Genomic DNA, 14770 nt, shown 5'->3' with positions numbered 1-14770 from the left:
GTGCGGGGACCACGGAAGGGGAAAAGGGTGGAGCTGAGCTCCCCAGTCCAGTGCCAGAGCCACAGGGGCTGAAGTGCAGCACATTCTGCCAGCCACGCAGAGCCAGGCTGCCCCAGGATGCTGCAGGGAGTCCCCTCATGCTCAGCACCATCCTGCCTGTGGCTGGCTTGGAGCACAGCTCCCAGGGTGGCACTCGCTGCAGCTGACATCCACACCATGCAGTGCTGCTGCAGGGGACAGGCAGAGGGGTCCCCCCACTTCATGTGCCACCAGCCCTAGGACACATAAAACCATCCCAAAAAATGGTAACAAAATAATTTTATTCTGCTTTATCAAAAGAACTTAACTGTGAATGTAAACCTGACCGGATGTATCGTGTTTCCTTAAGGAGATGTGCATCCAGGGGCAGACCCCTTTAGTCACAGGGCCACATAGGCCATGGGAGAGGAGAAAAAAGCCAGTTCCATCCCAAAATCCCAGCTGCAGCCATGTCCCTGCTCACAGCTGGGGCTCAGAGGGCAGTAAGGGTGCCAAAGCCGTGGCCAGCCCCTCCTGCACACGCTGGGGCTGCTGCAGCAGGGGCTGGGGAAGCAGGGGAGGGGGCTGCTGCAGAAGGCACTGGGCATCACACATGCTGCTGCAGGAGCTGGGACCACGGGAGCATCCCCTGGGGTCCCTCAGACCACGTGGGGAGGTGGCTGATGCATACAGAGGGACACTGAGCCAGTGACAGCCACTGGAGGCAAAGTCATGGCGCAGGGAGGCACAGCAAGGCTGGGATCCAAAGGGGAGCAGCTCTTCCTGCACTGGCCTGGCAGGCTTTCCTGCTCCCTGCATGGACATCTTGCTCTGATCACTGCAGGGGAGCTGTGAACTGCCTGGTTATTGCTCCCAGCAGTTCCCCTCTGCCCTTGTCACTTCCAGGCTGGCAGAAGCTACTCTGTCCAGCCATTCCTGATGCCCAGTGTGCCCAATCCCAGTAACACATGAAGAAAATCATGGAGACCACATTCCTGCCATCATTCCCTCCAGCAGTGCTTCTAGCCTATAAAGCCTGCCCTCATCCCAAAATCCAACCAAAGGGGTGCTGCTGGGGTGAGGGGAGGTCTGTGCCAAGGGACTGCCAGAACACTGAGGAGGTGGCAGGGCAGAGATGAGACTACACTGCTCCATCAAAGCCATCCCACAGGAAAAAAAGAGACCCTGCAAGCCAAGCAGCACTTCCAGAAAACATTTCAAACACTACAGAACACACTGCCACCCCTCTCTGCCCTGGTGCCCTGGTGCCTGGCTCCTGCCATGGCTGGGTTGGAAGAGGAGCTGGGATCCTGGAGCAGAGCATCAGCTGAGCCTTGGGAGTTTGCAGGCAGACAGAGGACAAGAAAGACCGCCTGAAACTGCTGCAAAGTCCCACAGTTACGTATCACACCCTGCAGAAGGGGCAGGGCCAACACAACCCTGCTGTGCCCCAGAGATGGAGGAGAGCAGCCAGGACAGGAGCAGAGACAGCAGGAGACACCGTGTGCTGCTGGAGACACTGCCACCCCTGAAACCCAGCCACACAGGGTGGGGACACAGCATGCAGAGTCCACACAGCTCCTCTGGGGACACCACAGCACAGGCAAAGCTGCTTTGGGTTGGATGTTTCTCAATGGCACAAGCTAAACACATCCCTCCCCTGGCCAGGAGGCTGCAGGCGGAGCCAGGGACAGAAGATCCCAACAGGATGAGTGCCAGGAGTGTCACCATCCCCCAGCTCCTCCAAGGCTGGCATGGCTGCTCTGAGGGGACAGGACATGATGCACAGGACTCTGAGCATGCAGCAGGCAGTGCTGGGGTGCTCCCAGCTGGAGGATGGCATTCCAGCTCCTCCCAGCTGCTTCCCCAGGTGTTGCACCCCAGATCCTCAAAGAGCACGAGGAGGAGCAGGTCCTAAAAGCAAGCACAGACTCACAAGCAGGGGGAGGAAGGAGGGAAAGCAGAAAGCAGGTTTGTCCCAGCAGATTCCCCCCGCCCCAGGCAGCTCTCCCTCACCCTGCCACGGCACACCAGGAGCAGGGTGGGATATATCACAGCACAGATCAGGACACAAGATCCATCTGCCAGCAAGCCTGGCCAGGGATGAGAGGCCCAGGGACACACTCCTTGCCATGGCTGTTGAAGGACATACAAAGCAGCTGCCACTTCCTGGAGCAGTGGATTTTGCATGGAAGAGCAGCAATGCCTCACCTACTTTGCAGCTGAAGTGTCAAACATCTGCTCTGCTGCACAGCAGGGTCCTTTCACTCTTCTCTTCCCCTTCACTTTGCCAGCATGGCACAGCAGTGGAAACTCAGCCCTGGTTTTTGGTGAATGACTTGCAGGGAGGGTGGAATCTGAGCAAAGACTTGCCAGGCTCTCTTCCCAAAGAGCTGCTCCGAGGTGCTCCTGAAAGTCTGGTTTAGGAGGCAGTGGGACTCAGCCCCACAGTGGGAACACCACAGTCAGTCCCAGGCAGCCAGTGCAAGACTCTTGCTTGGAGAGGGGTCACACAATCCCTTCAGAGGTTGCTTCCTCCAAGTTGTTATCTGGCACTGCTGTCTGCAGGAATATCAAGGCTGTGCAGATCCTACTCCCATAAGCTATTCCACAGCAAACCACTCCTCGCCCCCAGCAGGAACACGCTGGCCAAGGAGAGTCCACTCCACTGGAGTCCTTGAGGAGAGCGAGACCACGTCAGCAGAAACCTTCACCAAGCAAAGCTTCAGCAGCAGGATGAGGGAACCTCCTCTTCACTCAGCCTCAGCCAGGAGTGCTGAGCAATGACCAGTGTGCAGCAACACAGCACTCAAAGCCACATCTCCTTCCTGCAGAGCAACTCCTGCTAAATAACTGCACCTACCCCGGGAGGCTTTCCTGCTGTCTGTCGTTTAATATTCCAGTATAGGTATGTTAGTACAGGATTATCCCTCCTTTGGAAGCACCAATTTAACAGGGGGAGAAACAGAAGAGGCAGAGCCCTTGCAATCTGTTGCTAGAAGAAAATCAACCCAACTGCCACCTATACACAAGATGTCCAGGCAGGCAGGTGCTGCATCCGCCCCAGCGGCACAGGGCCTCGTCCCCGGGCACAGCCGGGCTCGCTCGGAGCTACACCGGGCTCCTTCTGCCTCCCTCAGCCACTGCTCTCCTCGCCTCGCAGGGGGCTTTCTCCAGGCCTCTCTGGGGTTTCCTGTGCAGGAAGGCTGGTTTGGTGGGCAGTCCTCAGGCCGGCCTGCTGGAAGGCACAGGAATCCAGGAACACGCCGGGGATGCGGTCGCCGAAGTAGAGCTTGCTGTTGGCAGCTATGGCCTGGTACTTCATCAGCTCCAGATACTCAGGGGTCAGCTTCAGCTGCAAAAAACAGAAACCAGAGATGCTAAGAGACAACTTTCTGAGCCCTGCAGCATTACATTTCATGTCAGGCAGCCCCTCATGGGGTGTGGGCTGTCAGATGCAGCGTTTTCCCAGTGCTGACCACTTGCAGCTGAAGCAGTAACTTGCAGCTTCCCAGAGCTCACCTTGTTGGAGTCAGCCAGCTTCCGAGCAGTGTAGTACTCTGCATCAGCTTTTGCCTTCTCTCTTGCCAGGAATGCAGCATCTAACACAGCAGCAGAGGGACATGAAAGAAAGCATTAGGAAGTGAATGGCCCATATCACACTGAGCACCTGAGCCCTCACCCCATGGGGACCAGCTGACCCAGGAGTCAGCAGCCTGGCTGGCCCTGCACCTGCCCTGCAGCTTCCTGGAGTTCCATGCACAGGGAATGATCCCAGTGCACAGCCCTGCACCCCTGCAGCACCCTCGATGACTTCTGCAGGTCTGAGGTCACCACCCCAGCCAGCAGAGCCCCAGCAGTGTGCTCACCTTCAATCTCAGAAATCCGCTTCTCCGTTTCCTTCTCCATGATCTTCTGCTGGTAGTGGATCCTGGCCACCTGTGCAGCCTTCTCTGCCTCTGCAATCACAAAGGGCTCAGCTGGGAAATTCACTTCTCAGGCCTTGAGCACCAGCACCCTGACCCCAGCACCTGGCTGCAGGGTCTGCCACACCAGGAGCTGGCTCCCTGCTCCCTCCCTTCCCACTCAGTGCCAGTCTGTGCTCCAAGCAGCAGTTACAGGAAGAAAACACCATGCTGGTGTCTGCAGAGCTGACATCCTGTTTGGAAGTGTGATCCCTCTGGCACAGGAACATGGAGCTCCAAGCCCAAGCAGCTTTTCCAGCAGAGTGATTTCCTCCATCCCTGCTGCAGGACAGAGGTGCTCCCCGCTCTGCTGCTGTAGGATTGTCACCCAGATGTTCAAAACAACTGCTTGTGCAGCCTGGCTGAGTCTCCCTCATGGAGATGCCAGTGATGGAAGGCAATGTGCTGCCCCAGCTTAGCAGGGAAGGCAGGAATGGAGACTGAGCCCCTGCTGGTGCCATTACCTATGAGTGCTTTCTTCCTGTCTGTCTCTGCCTCCTTCTCCACCACCTTCTGCCTCTGGGCTGCAATCAGCAGCTTGGTCTTCTCAGCCTCCCTGCAAGGGCAGAAGTGTTATCCTGGGGAAAGGGAATGAGGAGCAGTATTGGGGAACACAAAACAGGGAGTACTTTGGACCTTATTAGCATAAGAGATGTGATAAACAAAATGCCTTGGCAAGAGCAAACAGAACTTTGAGAATTAAATCAAGATTGCAAGAAGATTCAATTTCAGACTGGTTTACTGGAAAAAGAAAATTACATCAACTTCTGCAAGCAAGAGATGTTTAAAATATGTAAGTTTGATTATGTGATGATTAACCCAGTCACTGTAGTAAAACATTACCAATCTTCCTAGAATAAGTATATAAGCAGCTGTACTTCACAATAAATTGGGATTCTTTGACCATCTCAATGCCTTCCCCGTCTCTCCAATCATTGATAGACCAGCTCTGCATCCCAGGAGACAAGAGGCCAGTCAGCTGCCAGCTCCCTGCTCACAGCCTCGGGGACTGGCTCTGTCTGCACTGTATGAGCCCACACAGGCCAGAGGAAGGGATCATCCCCCTCTCCATCTGGCCACATCTGGATTCAAGTCCAGTCTGAGGCCCTCAGGACAAGGAGCAGGGCAATGTGGGCTGGGAGCTGGGCTTGCTCAGCAAAAGGTTGAGACCTAACAGCATCTCCTTCTACCCAAAGGCATCCCAGAGATCTTGGAGAGGAGCTTATGGGCAAGACATCAACACCCCTGAGTCCTGATTTCAGTATGGAAATGGAAAACAAAGGCACAAGCACACACTGCCTGGAGCTCAGCTCTCATTCCCTGAGCACCAGGGAAGAGCTTTCCAACAGCACTGTGCCTGTGCAGCACCCTCAAAAGCAATTAATGCAATTTTATGCCCAGCTACTCACATTAGCTCAAAGTTTCTTCGGATGGCCTCTGGAATTTTGGGTTTTGTAACACGCACGGCCTGTGAGAGCAGAAAAAGGGAGCACATTTCAAATGAAACACTTTGATGCAATCTGAATAACCAAGACATCTCTCTGCAAAAGCAGCCGCAGTGCTGTGGACTGTGGTGCCTAATCCTCCTGTGCAACACAGCTGAGCATGGTCACTGTCCCAGAGGTGTCCCACATTCCCATTTCCTGTCATCCATTCCAACCCACACTCCCACCAGGGGCAGAGGCTCCAAGCCTCATCCAAGCTGGCTTTGGACATTTCCAGGGATCCAGGGGCAGCCATAGCTTCTCTGGGCACCCTGTGCCAGGGCCTCATCCCCCTGAGCACAAAACATTCATCTTTCAGTTTAAAACTGTTGTCCCTTGTCCTGTCACTGCAGGCTTTGGCAAAAAGTCTTTCTTCATCTTTTTAAATCCCTCACTATTGAGAGGTCACAACCCACCTGGATAGTGAGACCTGGTGCCATGACATTGAGGTCTTTCTGCAGGGCCAACTTCAGGTTCTCATCTATCTGATCTGTGTTTGGAGGACAAAAGAGAGACCAGCTGGTTTATCATGTTTTTCCCCACAGCTTGTGTGGCAAAGAGCAAGCAGGCCTTGAAGAGCAGGTAACTCTGGAGTGTAAGATAAGGATGCCTCCTGAGACATTCAGTACATTGTTTCCCTTCCTAGGCCCCCTGAAAAACATTCCCAAAAGGAGACTCAAGTGCTGCTGTCTAGAAAAGCTGTTGATGGATTTGAGTCATCTGAAGTAAGTGCAAATGGCTTTCAGCAAGAAAGAATACTCAGAGCTTGTGGTAGAAGTCTATTCCCTCTTAGCACTTGGACTTGGAGTACATTAATATTAAAATTCTGACAACCTTTTATCTGCCATTTTTGCCCTGCTCAGCCACTCAAGAGGGAACAGAACCTGTTCTGTCTTTGGGGCACAGGCCCACCAAGGGGAGTATGACCTGTGCTAATTCCTGAAACACTGCTACCTCCCTGTGAAAAACCTTCCAGCTCTCACTTGCCAGAGACAGCCAGAAGGAAGCTGTGAAAGTACAGGAGTGAATTCAGAAACAGAGTAGGGGATTAAAAGCAGAACAAGACAAATCCACTGTCACAGTGAAGGCCACAGGCATCACTGCACACACAAGAGCAGAGTGGCTGCTTTGTGAATCCTAAAAAAAAAAGTGGAAAAAGACTGAAATCAAATTCCCACATGCAGATGGGGAAAGACAGAGACACCTGAGTCACTGAAGTTACAGGGAAGTGGCAGATGGATGTAAAAGGAGCTGGATCCTACACTGCAACTGCAGCACAGGAGCAGTGTGGTCCAAGGGTGCAATATCCTGTAGGATATTCCAGTGGCATCCCAGCTGGGATCACCCAGCTGCCATGCACTTACCAAAGAGCTCGATGTACACCTCCTGCAGGGTGTGGGCACTGCAGAACTGGTTCAGCTCGTGGTGGATTTTGTTGAAGATCAAGGTCTTGTCGTAGTCTGCGGTGTAATTCCTCACGATGTCGTACACTGGGGAAGGGAGAAGCACCACAGGTCACCACTGGCACCTGGCAGGATGTCAGGGAAGGAGAGCAGCACTGGGACAGGGCTTTCAGGACTTGGGTAGCCAAAGCCACAGCTGCCCTGCCCAGCTGTCAGGTGCTGCTGGGATTGCACAACTCCATGGCAGGATGTACTGCCTGGTCCTGTTTTATCATCTGCATACACAAATGAAACAGCAAAGCCTCAGCAGGACCTGCCTGCACAGGAGCAGGCACTGCTGAAAAGTGAGAACAAGGATCACTCCCATTATTTAAACCACCCAGATCCTGCACCAAAAGAAACATGGCCAGCAGGTCAAAGGAGGGGATTCTCTGCCTCTGCTCCTGCTGTGAGCCCACCTGGAACCTGTGCACAGTTCTGGCCCACTTTCCCCCCACATAAGGAGGGATGGAACTGTTGGAGCAGGTCCAGAGGTGCCCATGGAGATGCTGAGGGGTCTGGAGCATCTTCTCCCTGTGGGAGAGCTGGGAATGCTCAGCCTGGAGAAGGGAAGGGTGTGTGGAGACCTCACAGCTCCTTCCAGGGCCTGAAGGGACACAGGGGAGCTGGAGAGGGACCCTGCAACAGGAACAGGAGCGACAAGACACAGGGAATGGGTTCAAACTGACAGAGGGGAAATTTAGGTGAGATAAATGGAATAAATTCTTGGTTGTGAGGGTGGGCAGGCCCTGGCACAGGGTGCCCAGAGAAGCTGTGGCTGCCCCTGCATGCCTGGAAATGTCCAAGCCAGGTTGGATGGGGCTTGGAGCATCCTGGGATAGTGGAAGGTGTCCTTGCCCATGGCAGGGGTTGGGATGGACTGAGCTTTAAGGTCCTTTCCAGCCCAAACCCCTCCATGACTCTATGAATTACATCAGGAATTCACCCTCCAGTGCCTCAGCAGTGCTGGAGTTTTGCACTAAGCTGTACTGCTGAACAAAAACAAGCTGTCTGTGTCTCTGGGGTGGTGAAACAAGGAGGTAAGAGGCTCCTCCATAGGTTCTGTCTCTGCAATTTTCTCAGGAGCTGAGCTGGAAGCACCTGGGATCAACACTACAGGACCAGGAGCTGAAGGGTAACAAGAAATGGAAACAGACAGGGAAGTTCCTGAGACAGGAACTTTTCCAGGCATGGAAAAGGGAAGTCCTGCAAACCAAGACAGAGCTGCCCCAGGATGAGTGAAGACAGCCACAGCTGTGCCTGCTGAACCAGGATGGGAAATACCTGCATATGGGGCCAGCTTATTCACAACTTCTATTCGGTCAATGTAGATCATAACACCACCACTGCAAGGGAAAAGAGACTTCATCAGCGACCACTGCAGCTGCTACACTTAACAGATTTAAAGCAAAGGCATATTTATCCCTCTTCTAACAGTTAACAGATTTAAAGGAAAGGCATCTCCATCCCTCTTTTACAATATTCTGGGCATTTTGCAATGAGATGACAGCGAATCCCAGTCCTCTCTGCACAAATCCAGCAAACCTGCAAAGCACTTTCCCATTTCTGATATCCTACTCAACCAGCCAAAGCAAAGCTTTTCTGAACAGGAATGCAGCTGCAGCTCTCAGGAAAGCAGAGGAGAAGGCAGCAAGGACAGCAGGTGACACCTGCCACCAAATGCAGACACACCTCAGCTCTTCTGGGAGCAACACATGGTAAACAGAAAAAGCCCTTGGTTTAATTCCCAATCACTGACTGCAGCAGGAGCTTGGCAAGGCCCAGGAGAAGGAAGGAACAAAGCACATGGCAGACTTCAATCCATGCTCCCAGCTCCAGTGTCCCCTGGTGCTCTCCAGGAGCACCACAAGCAGTTCAGCAGAGGCAGCCTGCAGGCAATCCTCTCCCCAGGAAAAGATGGCAGGGAAAGGGGCAATCAGAGGCCAGCTTGTCCCCAGCCTCTGCTCCTACTGGTGTGCCTTTCAGAAAGCCATGCCCACCCCTGGGTACCTGTAACACCAGAGAAAAGCACAAACTCTACAAGGAAGAAAAAACCCCTTAACTTTCAGCAGCTCTAAGTCTCTTGAGAGCCTAATTTTAAAGCAGAATACTCCTGCTGTGATGTCCTTGGGACAAAGGCATATCACAGAGCAGAAGCTTCAGCAGGAACTGTTTAGAGACAGCTCATTCCTGGCAGTGCAACTCCCACATTCCCAAACTCAGTCTCTGTGATGTTTTAACTCAAACATATCCCCCACGACAAACTCCTTTCTTATTTTGCAGATCTTGATCTCTGGCAGCTCAAAGCCAAGTCTGCAGAAAAAAAAACAAAACAACCTGAACTTGCCTGTGTCTGTGTTCTTTTGGAAAAGGCTTCCCAACCCCTCCTGTGCTTGCTCCAAACCTGCTCCATGACAACTATGAGCTAAAACCACTGGTGATGGATGGACCTGGTCTGCTGCAAACCTGGTACTTCAATTTTAAAGGGATGTCAGAAAGAAAAGGAGAGTGTTTGCAACACCCTGATCCTACCAGGCCTCATCACATCACCTCCCTGGCAGGAAAGGGTCTGAAATGGCACCTCAGGCCCCTGAGGGCTGCCTGACTCCAGCACCACCTTCCACAGCAAACCCTGTCAGAGATCTCAGCCAGTCTGGGACAGTAAGTGGGATGTTACCCACTGTTACTCCATGGTTATGAATAACTCTTAAGTGTTTCTGTGGTGTGCTGGGGGATAAGGACATGTTATCAGTCCTGCTGGTTGTGCAGTGGCTTTGAGGAAACAGGAGCCACTCAGACCCCAAAGCCTGCAGGGAGAGAGAACAAGGAGAAACCCATAACAGGACACAGACTTTGTGCACTTGGGAGAATTTTAGGCATAATCAGGCAGCAGTGCTGCCTGACCTGACAGGACAAGGAGACAGCATCCAGGGAATGGAGATGGACACAGGTAGCAGGAAGACCTTGGAAAGCCTCAGACAAGTCAGAATCCAACTCAGGGTTTAAAATCTCTATTTAATGTATTCACTGAATGCTGCCAGGTACAAACAAGACAGGTGAGGCAAAAACTGGGGATGGGACACCCACACAGACACTCAGAAGCTTCCCAATATAGATAAGGACAGAGGGAACAGGGATATAAAGAGAAACCCAGCCTTCAAAATCTGATTGTTTAATATGTAAACACAAACCCTGGAACTGTTTAGGATCTGTTCTGGCAGCAGACTTTGAACTGGGACAGTGACAGTGCAGGTGTGTTCCATTTGTTATTTATAAGCTCATGTTTTCCTATGGAAATGTGGATGCAAAGCTCTGGCACCAGCAGCTGCAGACTTTGGATCCCAAATGCAGCCAGCTGAAAGGCTCCTGCAGCAACACCTGGGCAATGGACAGGGCTACTGGGACCTTTGGTCAGGAGTGCCTTCAATTATTAACTGAGATAATAATTAACTTCTGCTGGTTTAAATCCCATTTTTACTGCCAGCACCTTCCCAACCACCTGCAACACTGAAATTCAACAGGAGCTTCATTTTTAGCTCCTAAATCATAGAAGCACAGAATGTGTAAGGCTGGTTTTGGCCTCCACCTTTGATCTTTTGATCTTGTTTACCTCACCACAAAAGGACTTTGGACAAGGCCCTGAAGTGACAGGAGAAGGGGGAACGGGTTCAGACTGACAGGGGAAATTTAGGTGAGATATATGGAAAAAATTCTTGGCTGGCAGGATGGGCAGGCCCTGGCACAGGGTGCCCAGAGCAGCTGTGGCTGCCCCTGGATCCCTGGCAGTGCCCAAGGCCAGGCTGGACAGGGCTGGGAGCAGCCTGGGACAGTGGAAGGTGTCCCTGTCCATGGCAGGGGTGGCACTGTGTAGGCTTTAAGGTCCCTTCCCACCCAAACCATTTTGTGATTCTGTGAAAGCTGCAGCACTGATCACTAACATTATTTACAGACACTCCTGAAAAACCTGTGAGATCTGAAATTAAAACCATGAGACCTTTATGGTAATATTTAAGCCCCAGTGATGTCTGATGCTGAACAACTCCAAGAAAGTTAATATGGGTTAAACCCGACCAAAATTAATTCTGTTTTATTAACATTGCCACTAACATTCACATTTTAATTTCAAGTGGTCACTGTGTGTCACCACTCCAGCCACCACTGATTTTTTTAAACAGAAATTTTGTTGAGGACCCTGAACATAAAAGACAAGGAGAATCACCAGGTTTTTTTTTTACCCTGAAGAGTCATCACTTGAACTTGTGGATGAACCAACACAACAGGATCTGTAACCCAACTCAACCAGCCCTCTCCTCCTGCTTGTCACAACTCAAGCAGGTCTGTGCTGACAGAATCAGCCTGATTACGAAGCAGGAATTTCATTTGGAAATGAACTCCCTCCCATCAGGAGGATTGCCACTCCCTCTTTCCTTCTGCCCACTGCTGGGGTCAGCACCTGTATCAGCCACAAGACTCAGAGTGCAAATCACCAGTCTGAGCAAAGCACAAGCAACGGGGTGTCTGAGTGTCAGCTGAGGGGAGAAGCCCAGAAAAATTCAAGATAACATCACAATAAATGCAAATATCCCTCATTGCACAAGCAATGGGGTTTCAGAGTAACTGAGGGGAGAAGCCCAGAAAAATTCAAGATAACATCACAATAAATGCAAACATCCTCTGAACAGCAGCTCCAGCAAGAGCCAGCATTCCCCCCTGTTCTGTTACAGAGTGTACATTTGGGATTAATTTATGCCTTTACTTCCCAATCCCTGTGTCCCAGCACTGCAAAAGACCCCAGGGAATGCATCTAGAAGAAATACAAGTGGAGGCCATACCTTGTCCCACAAGGCACATTCTTCACTTCATCAGTCTGCAGCGTGGTCTGCAACACAAAGACAGCCAGCGCTCACACACCTGACTCCCAGGAAGGCCCAGACCCCCACAGTGGCACCACAGAGCCAAAACCCTGTCCTTGGCCTCTCTGGTGATGCCTGCAGGCGTGGGCAGAAGGCAAAGCTTCTCCTCCCCTGCCCTTTGGGGGATGCTGTGCCTGCTTCCCTGCTCTGGAATGTGGTGATCCAGGGGAACAGTGACAGGCACAAACGTGGAGTGTCCTCCCTGAGCAGGACGCTGCCAGTCCCAGCAGTGTCACACACACACACATGGTGGGGAGAGCTTTCCAGGAGTCCTGGCTCCCCAGGGAGGGAGAGGGCACTGACCTGCACGGATTTGAAGGTGGTGATGAACGGGAGCATGATGTGGTAGCCAGGGCCGCTCGGGCTGGTCAGCAACGCTCCACCCCTGAGGAGAGGGAGGAAAACAGGCTCAGGAGGTGGCAAACAGCCAGGACTGGCTTTGAGGACAAGCAGGGACAGCTCAAACTGCCAGGGGTCACAAAGAATTGCATCAGTGTGCTAAATTCACCAGCAATTCCCCAGCAAAGGGGCTGAGTGCACCCGACCTTTGCCTGCTGCAACTTTCCATGAAGCCTTTAACTCTTGGAGCAGGCAGCTATTGCTAAACCCTCCCAGCACTGCAACACTGCACAGAGCTGCAAGAACACTGATCTCTCCTCTAAATAGTTCTCTGGTAACCATGGGAAAATGCAGCCGTGGATGTGATGCCGCCAGTTTGGGTTTTGGCACAGCCCCTCACCCAGAGCAAACCCCCTGGGGTGTTAATGCTCACAGGACTGTGGTTAAAGGGAACTGGGGGAGAGACCTCAAATGTGCCCCAGCCAACTCTCTGAAGCAAAAGCTGGCAGAGGTGTCACCCCCTCCCCAGGAACATGCAGTGTCCCCAAGTGCTACACATTTTGCAGAGTGCTCTTTCCTTCAGCCCTCAGTCTCTCCTCTTCTCTTCTGTGGATGCTGTTAGCATGCACATTAAACAGGCTGCTTTTGTTTAGCTCTCCCCCACTGCACAAAGTTGCATTTTGTCTTAAGTAGAATACAGTTCTGTGCAAACGAACAACAAAACTGCAACCTCTGTACTCATTTTTTCCTCAAGTGGCGAAGTCTCTAGGCCTTTACAGAATTTATTGTGCTCTATTCCACAAAGAACATTTTTACTTTCAATTTTTTTGTGCGCTGAGTGGGAAGGGCAGGGAGAACATTCCAAAGCACCAACACAGCGGGAGATCAACAGATGCGAGAAGGCAGGACAGAGCCAGAGCTCTGGAATCAGTTTGTGAGAAGGGCAGGGAGGAAGGAGAGACAGGAGAGGCAGCTCAGAGACCCAGGCACACAAGGGCTCGGTGATGGCAGCAGCAAGAACAAGGGCTGCCCTCACGGGGGAAAGCGGAGGGGGCAATGCCGGGGTAGGGTACCTGTAGTACACGGCCAGGTGTCCCTCCTCGACCCTGTGGATGGCGGAGTAGAGCAGGAAGACCAGGAGCCCGGTGGCAGCGGCGGCCGCGGCGCCGGCCTGGGCCATGGCCATGCTCGCATCCCCTCCCGCGCCGGGGCTCCGCGGGCCCTGCCGGCACAGCACGGCCTCAGCACGGCCTCACACCGGCCTGAACACTGGCCCCACACCGCCCTCAGCACGGCTTCAGCACCGCCCTCACACCGCCCTGAACACTGGCCCCACACCGCCCTCAGCACGGCTTCAGCACCGCCCTCACACCGCCCTGAGCACCGGCCTGAGCACGGCCCTCACACCGCCCGGCGGCCGGACCGCCGCCACACACCGGCACGGACCGGGAACGACGGGATCGGGACAGGGAGGGGGACAGGGACAGGGACTGGGACGGGACAGGGACAGCAACAGGGACCGGGACCAGGATAGGGACAGGACAGGGACAGAGGCAGGGACAGGGGACAGGGGCAGGGACAGGACCGGGACAGGGGCAGGGACGGGTACAGGGACAGCAACAGGGACCGGGACCGGGACAGGACAGGGGACAAAGGACAGGGGACAGGGACGGGACAGGGATAGGGATGGGACAGAGGCAGACGGGACAGGGACCAGGACGGGTCAGAGACAGGGACAGGGATTGGGACAGGGGTAGGGATACGGACAGGACAGGGACAGGGAGAGCAACAGGGACAGGGGCAGGGATGGGACAGGGACAGGGTCGCACCGGGGCTGCCCAGAGGGACCGCCCGGCCCGGCCCCTCTCCCCGTGCTCCCCCGTCCCATTCCTGTCCCAATCCCCACCTCTATCCCTGTGCTCCCTCGTCCCATTCCTGTCCCAATCCCCACCCCTCTCCCCGTGCTCCCCTGTCCCGCCCATATCCCTATCCTGCACTTGTCCCGTTCCTTTACCCCAATCCCCGTCCCGCAGCTCGCCCTAGGCTTTATCCCAATCCCTGTCCTGTCCTGTCCCTATAGTTTATCGTAATCCCTGCCCCGTTCCTTTATCCCAGTCCTTTAACGCAATACCTGTCCCGTACCTGTCCTGTACCTGTCCCGTTCCTTTATCCCGATCCTCCATCTCAATCCCTGTCCCATTCTTTTATCCCAATCCCTATCCTTTATGCCAATCCCGTTCCCTTATCCCAATCCCAGTCCCATTCCTTTAACACAATCCCGTTTCCTTAGTCCAATCTCTGTCCCATACCTTTATCCCGTTCCTTTATCCCGATCCGTACCTCGTTCCCTTATCCCGTTCCCTGTCCCGTTCTCTTATCCCGTTCCCTTATCCCGATCCCTCATCCCGATCCCCTATCCCGATCCCTTATCCCGATCCCTTATCCCGTACCTGTCCCGTTCCCCTATCCCGATCCCTTATCCCGTACCTGTCCCGTTCCCCACGTGCTGCCGAGGCCGCGCTCCCACCCCCGCCGCGCACGCGCGCCGGCGCGCAGCACCATGGGCGCGCCGCGTCGGCGCGGGTTGATGACGTCACCACAGCCCCGGG

At 53.6% G+C, this 14770-nt stretch overlaps 1 protein-coding gene across 1 annotated transcript; it reads right to left on the bottom strand.

The window, feature by feature from the left end:
- Nucleotides 1-303: 303 nt before the first annotated feature.
- ERLIN1 (ER lipid raft associated 1) lies at nt 304-14750 on the bottom strand. Its single transcript, XM_064429887.1, is given in 13 exon segments — nt 304-3228; nt 3230-3373; nt 3541-3620; nt 3888-3977; nt 4448-4539; nt 5393-5451; nt 5884-5957; nt 6832-6957; nt 8194-8255; nt 11742-11788; nt 12126-12207; nt 13235-13383; nt 14649-14750. Coding segments are annotated over 13 exon segments (1179 nt in total). The 5' UTR covers nt 14724-14750; the 3' UTR covers nt 304-3129.
- Between the last annotated feature and the right edge of the window lie 20 nt (nt 14751-14770).

This window comes from Passer domesticus, chromosome 8, assembly GCF_036417665.1.
Source record: "Passer domesticus isolate bPasDom1 chromosome 8, bPasDom1.hap1, whole genome shotgun sequence".
NCBI classification, from domain to species: domain Eukaryota; kingdom Metazoa; phylum Chordata; class Aves; order Passeriformes; family Passeridae; genus Passer; species Passer domesticus.
Note: the sequence above shows the minus strand (reverse complement) of the source record. Positions and strands in the feature narration are given on the sequence as shown.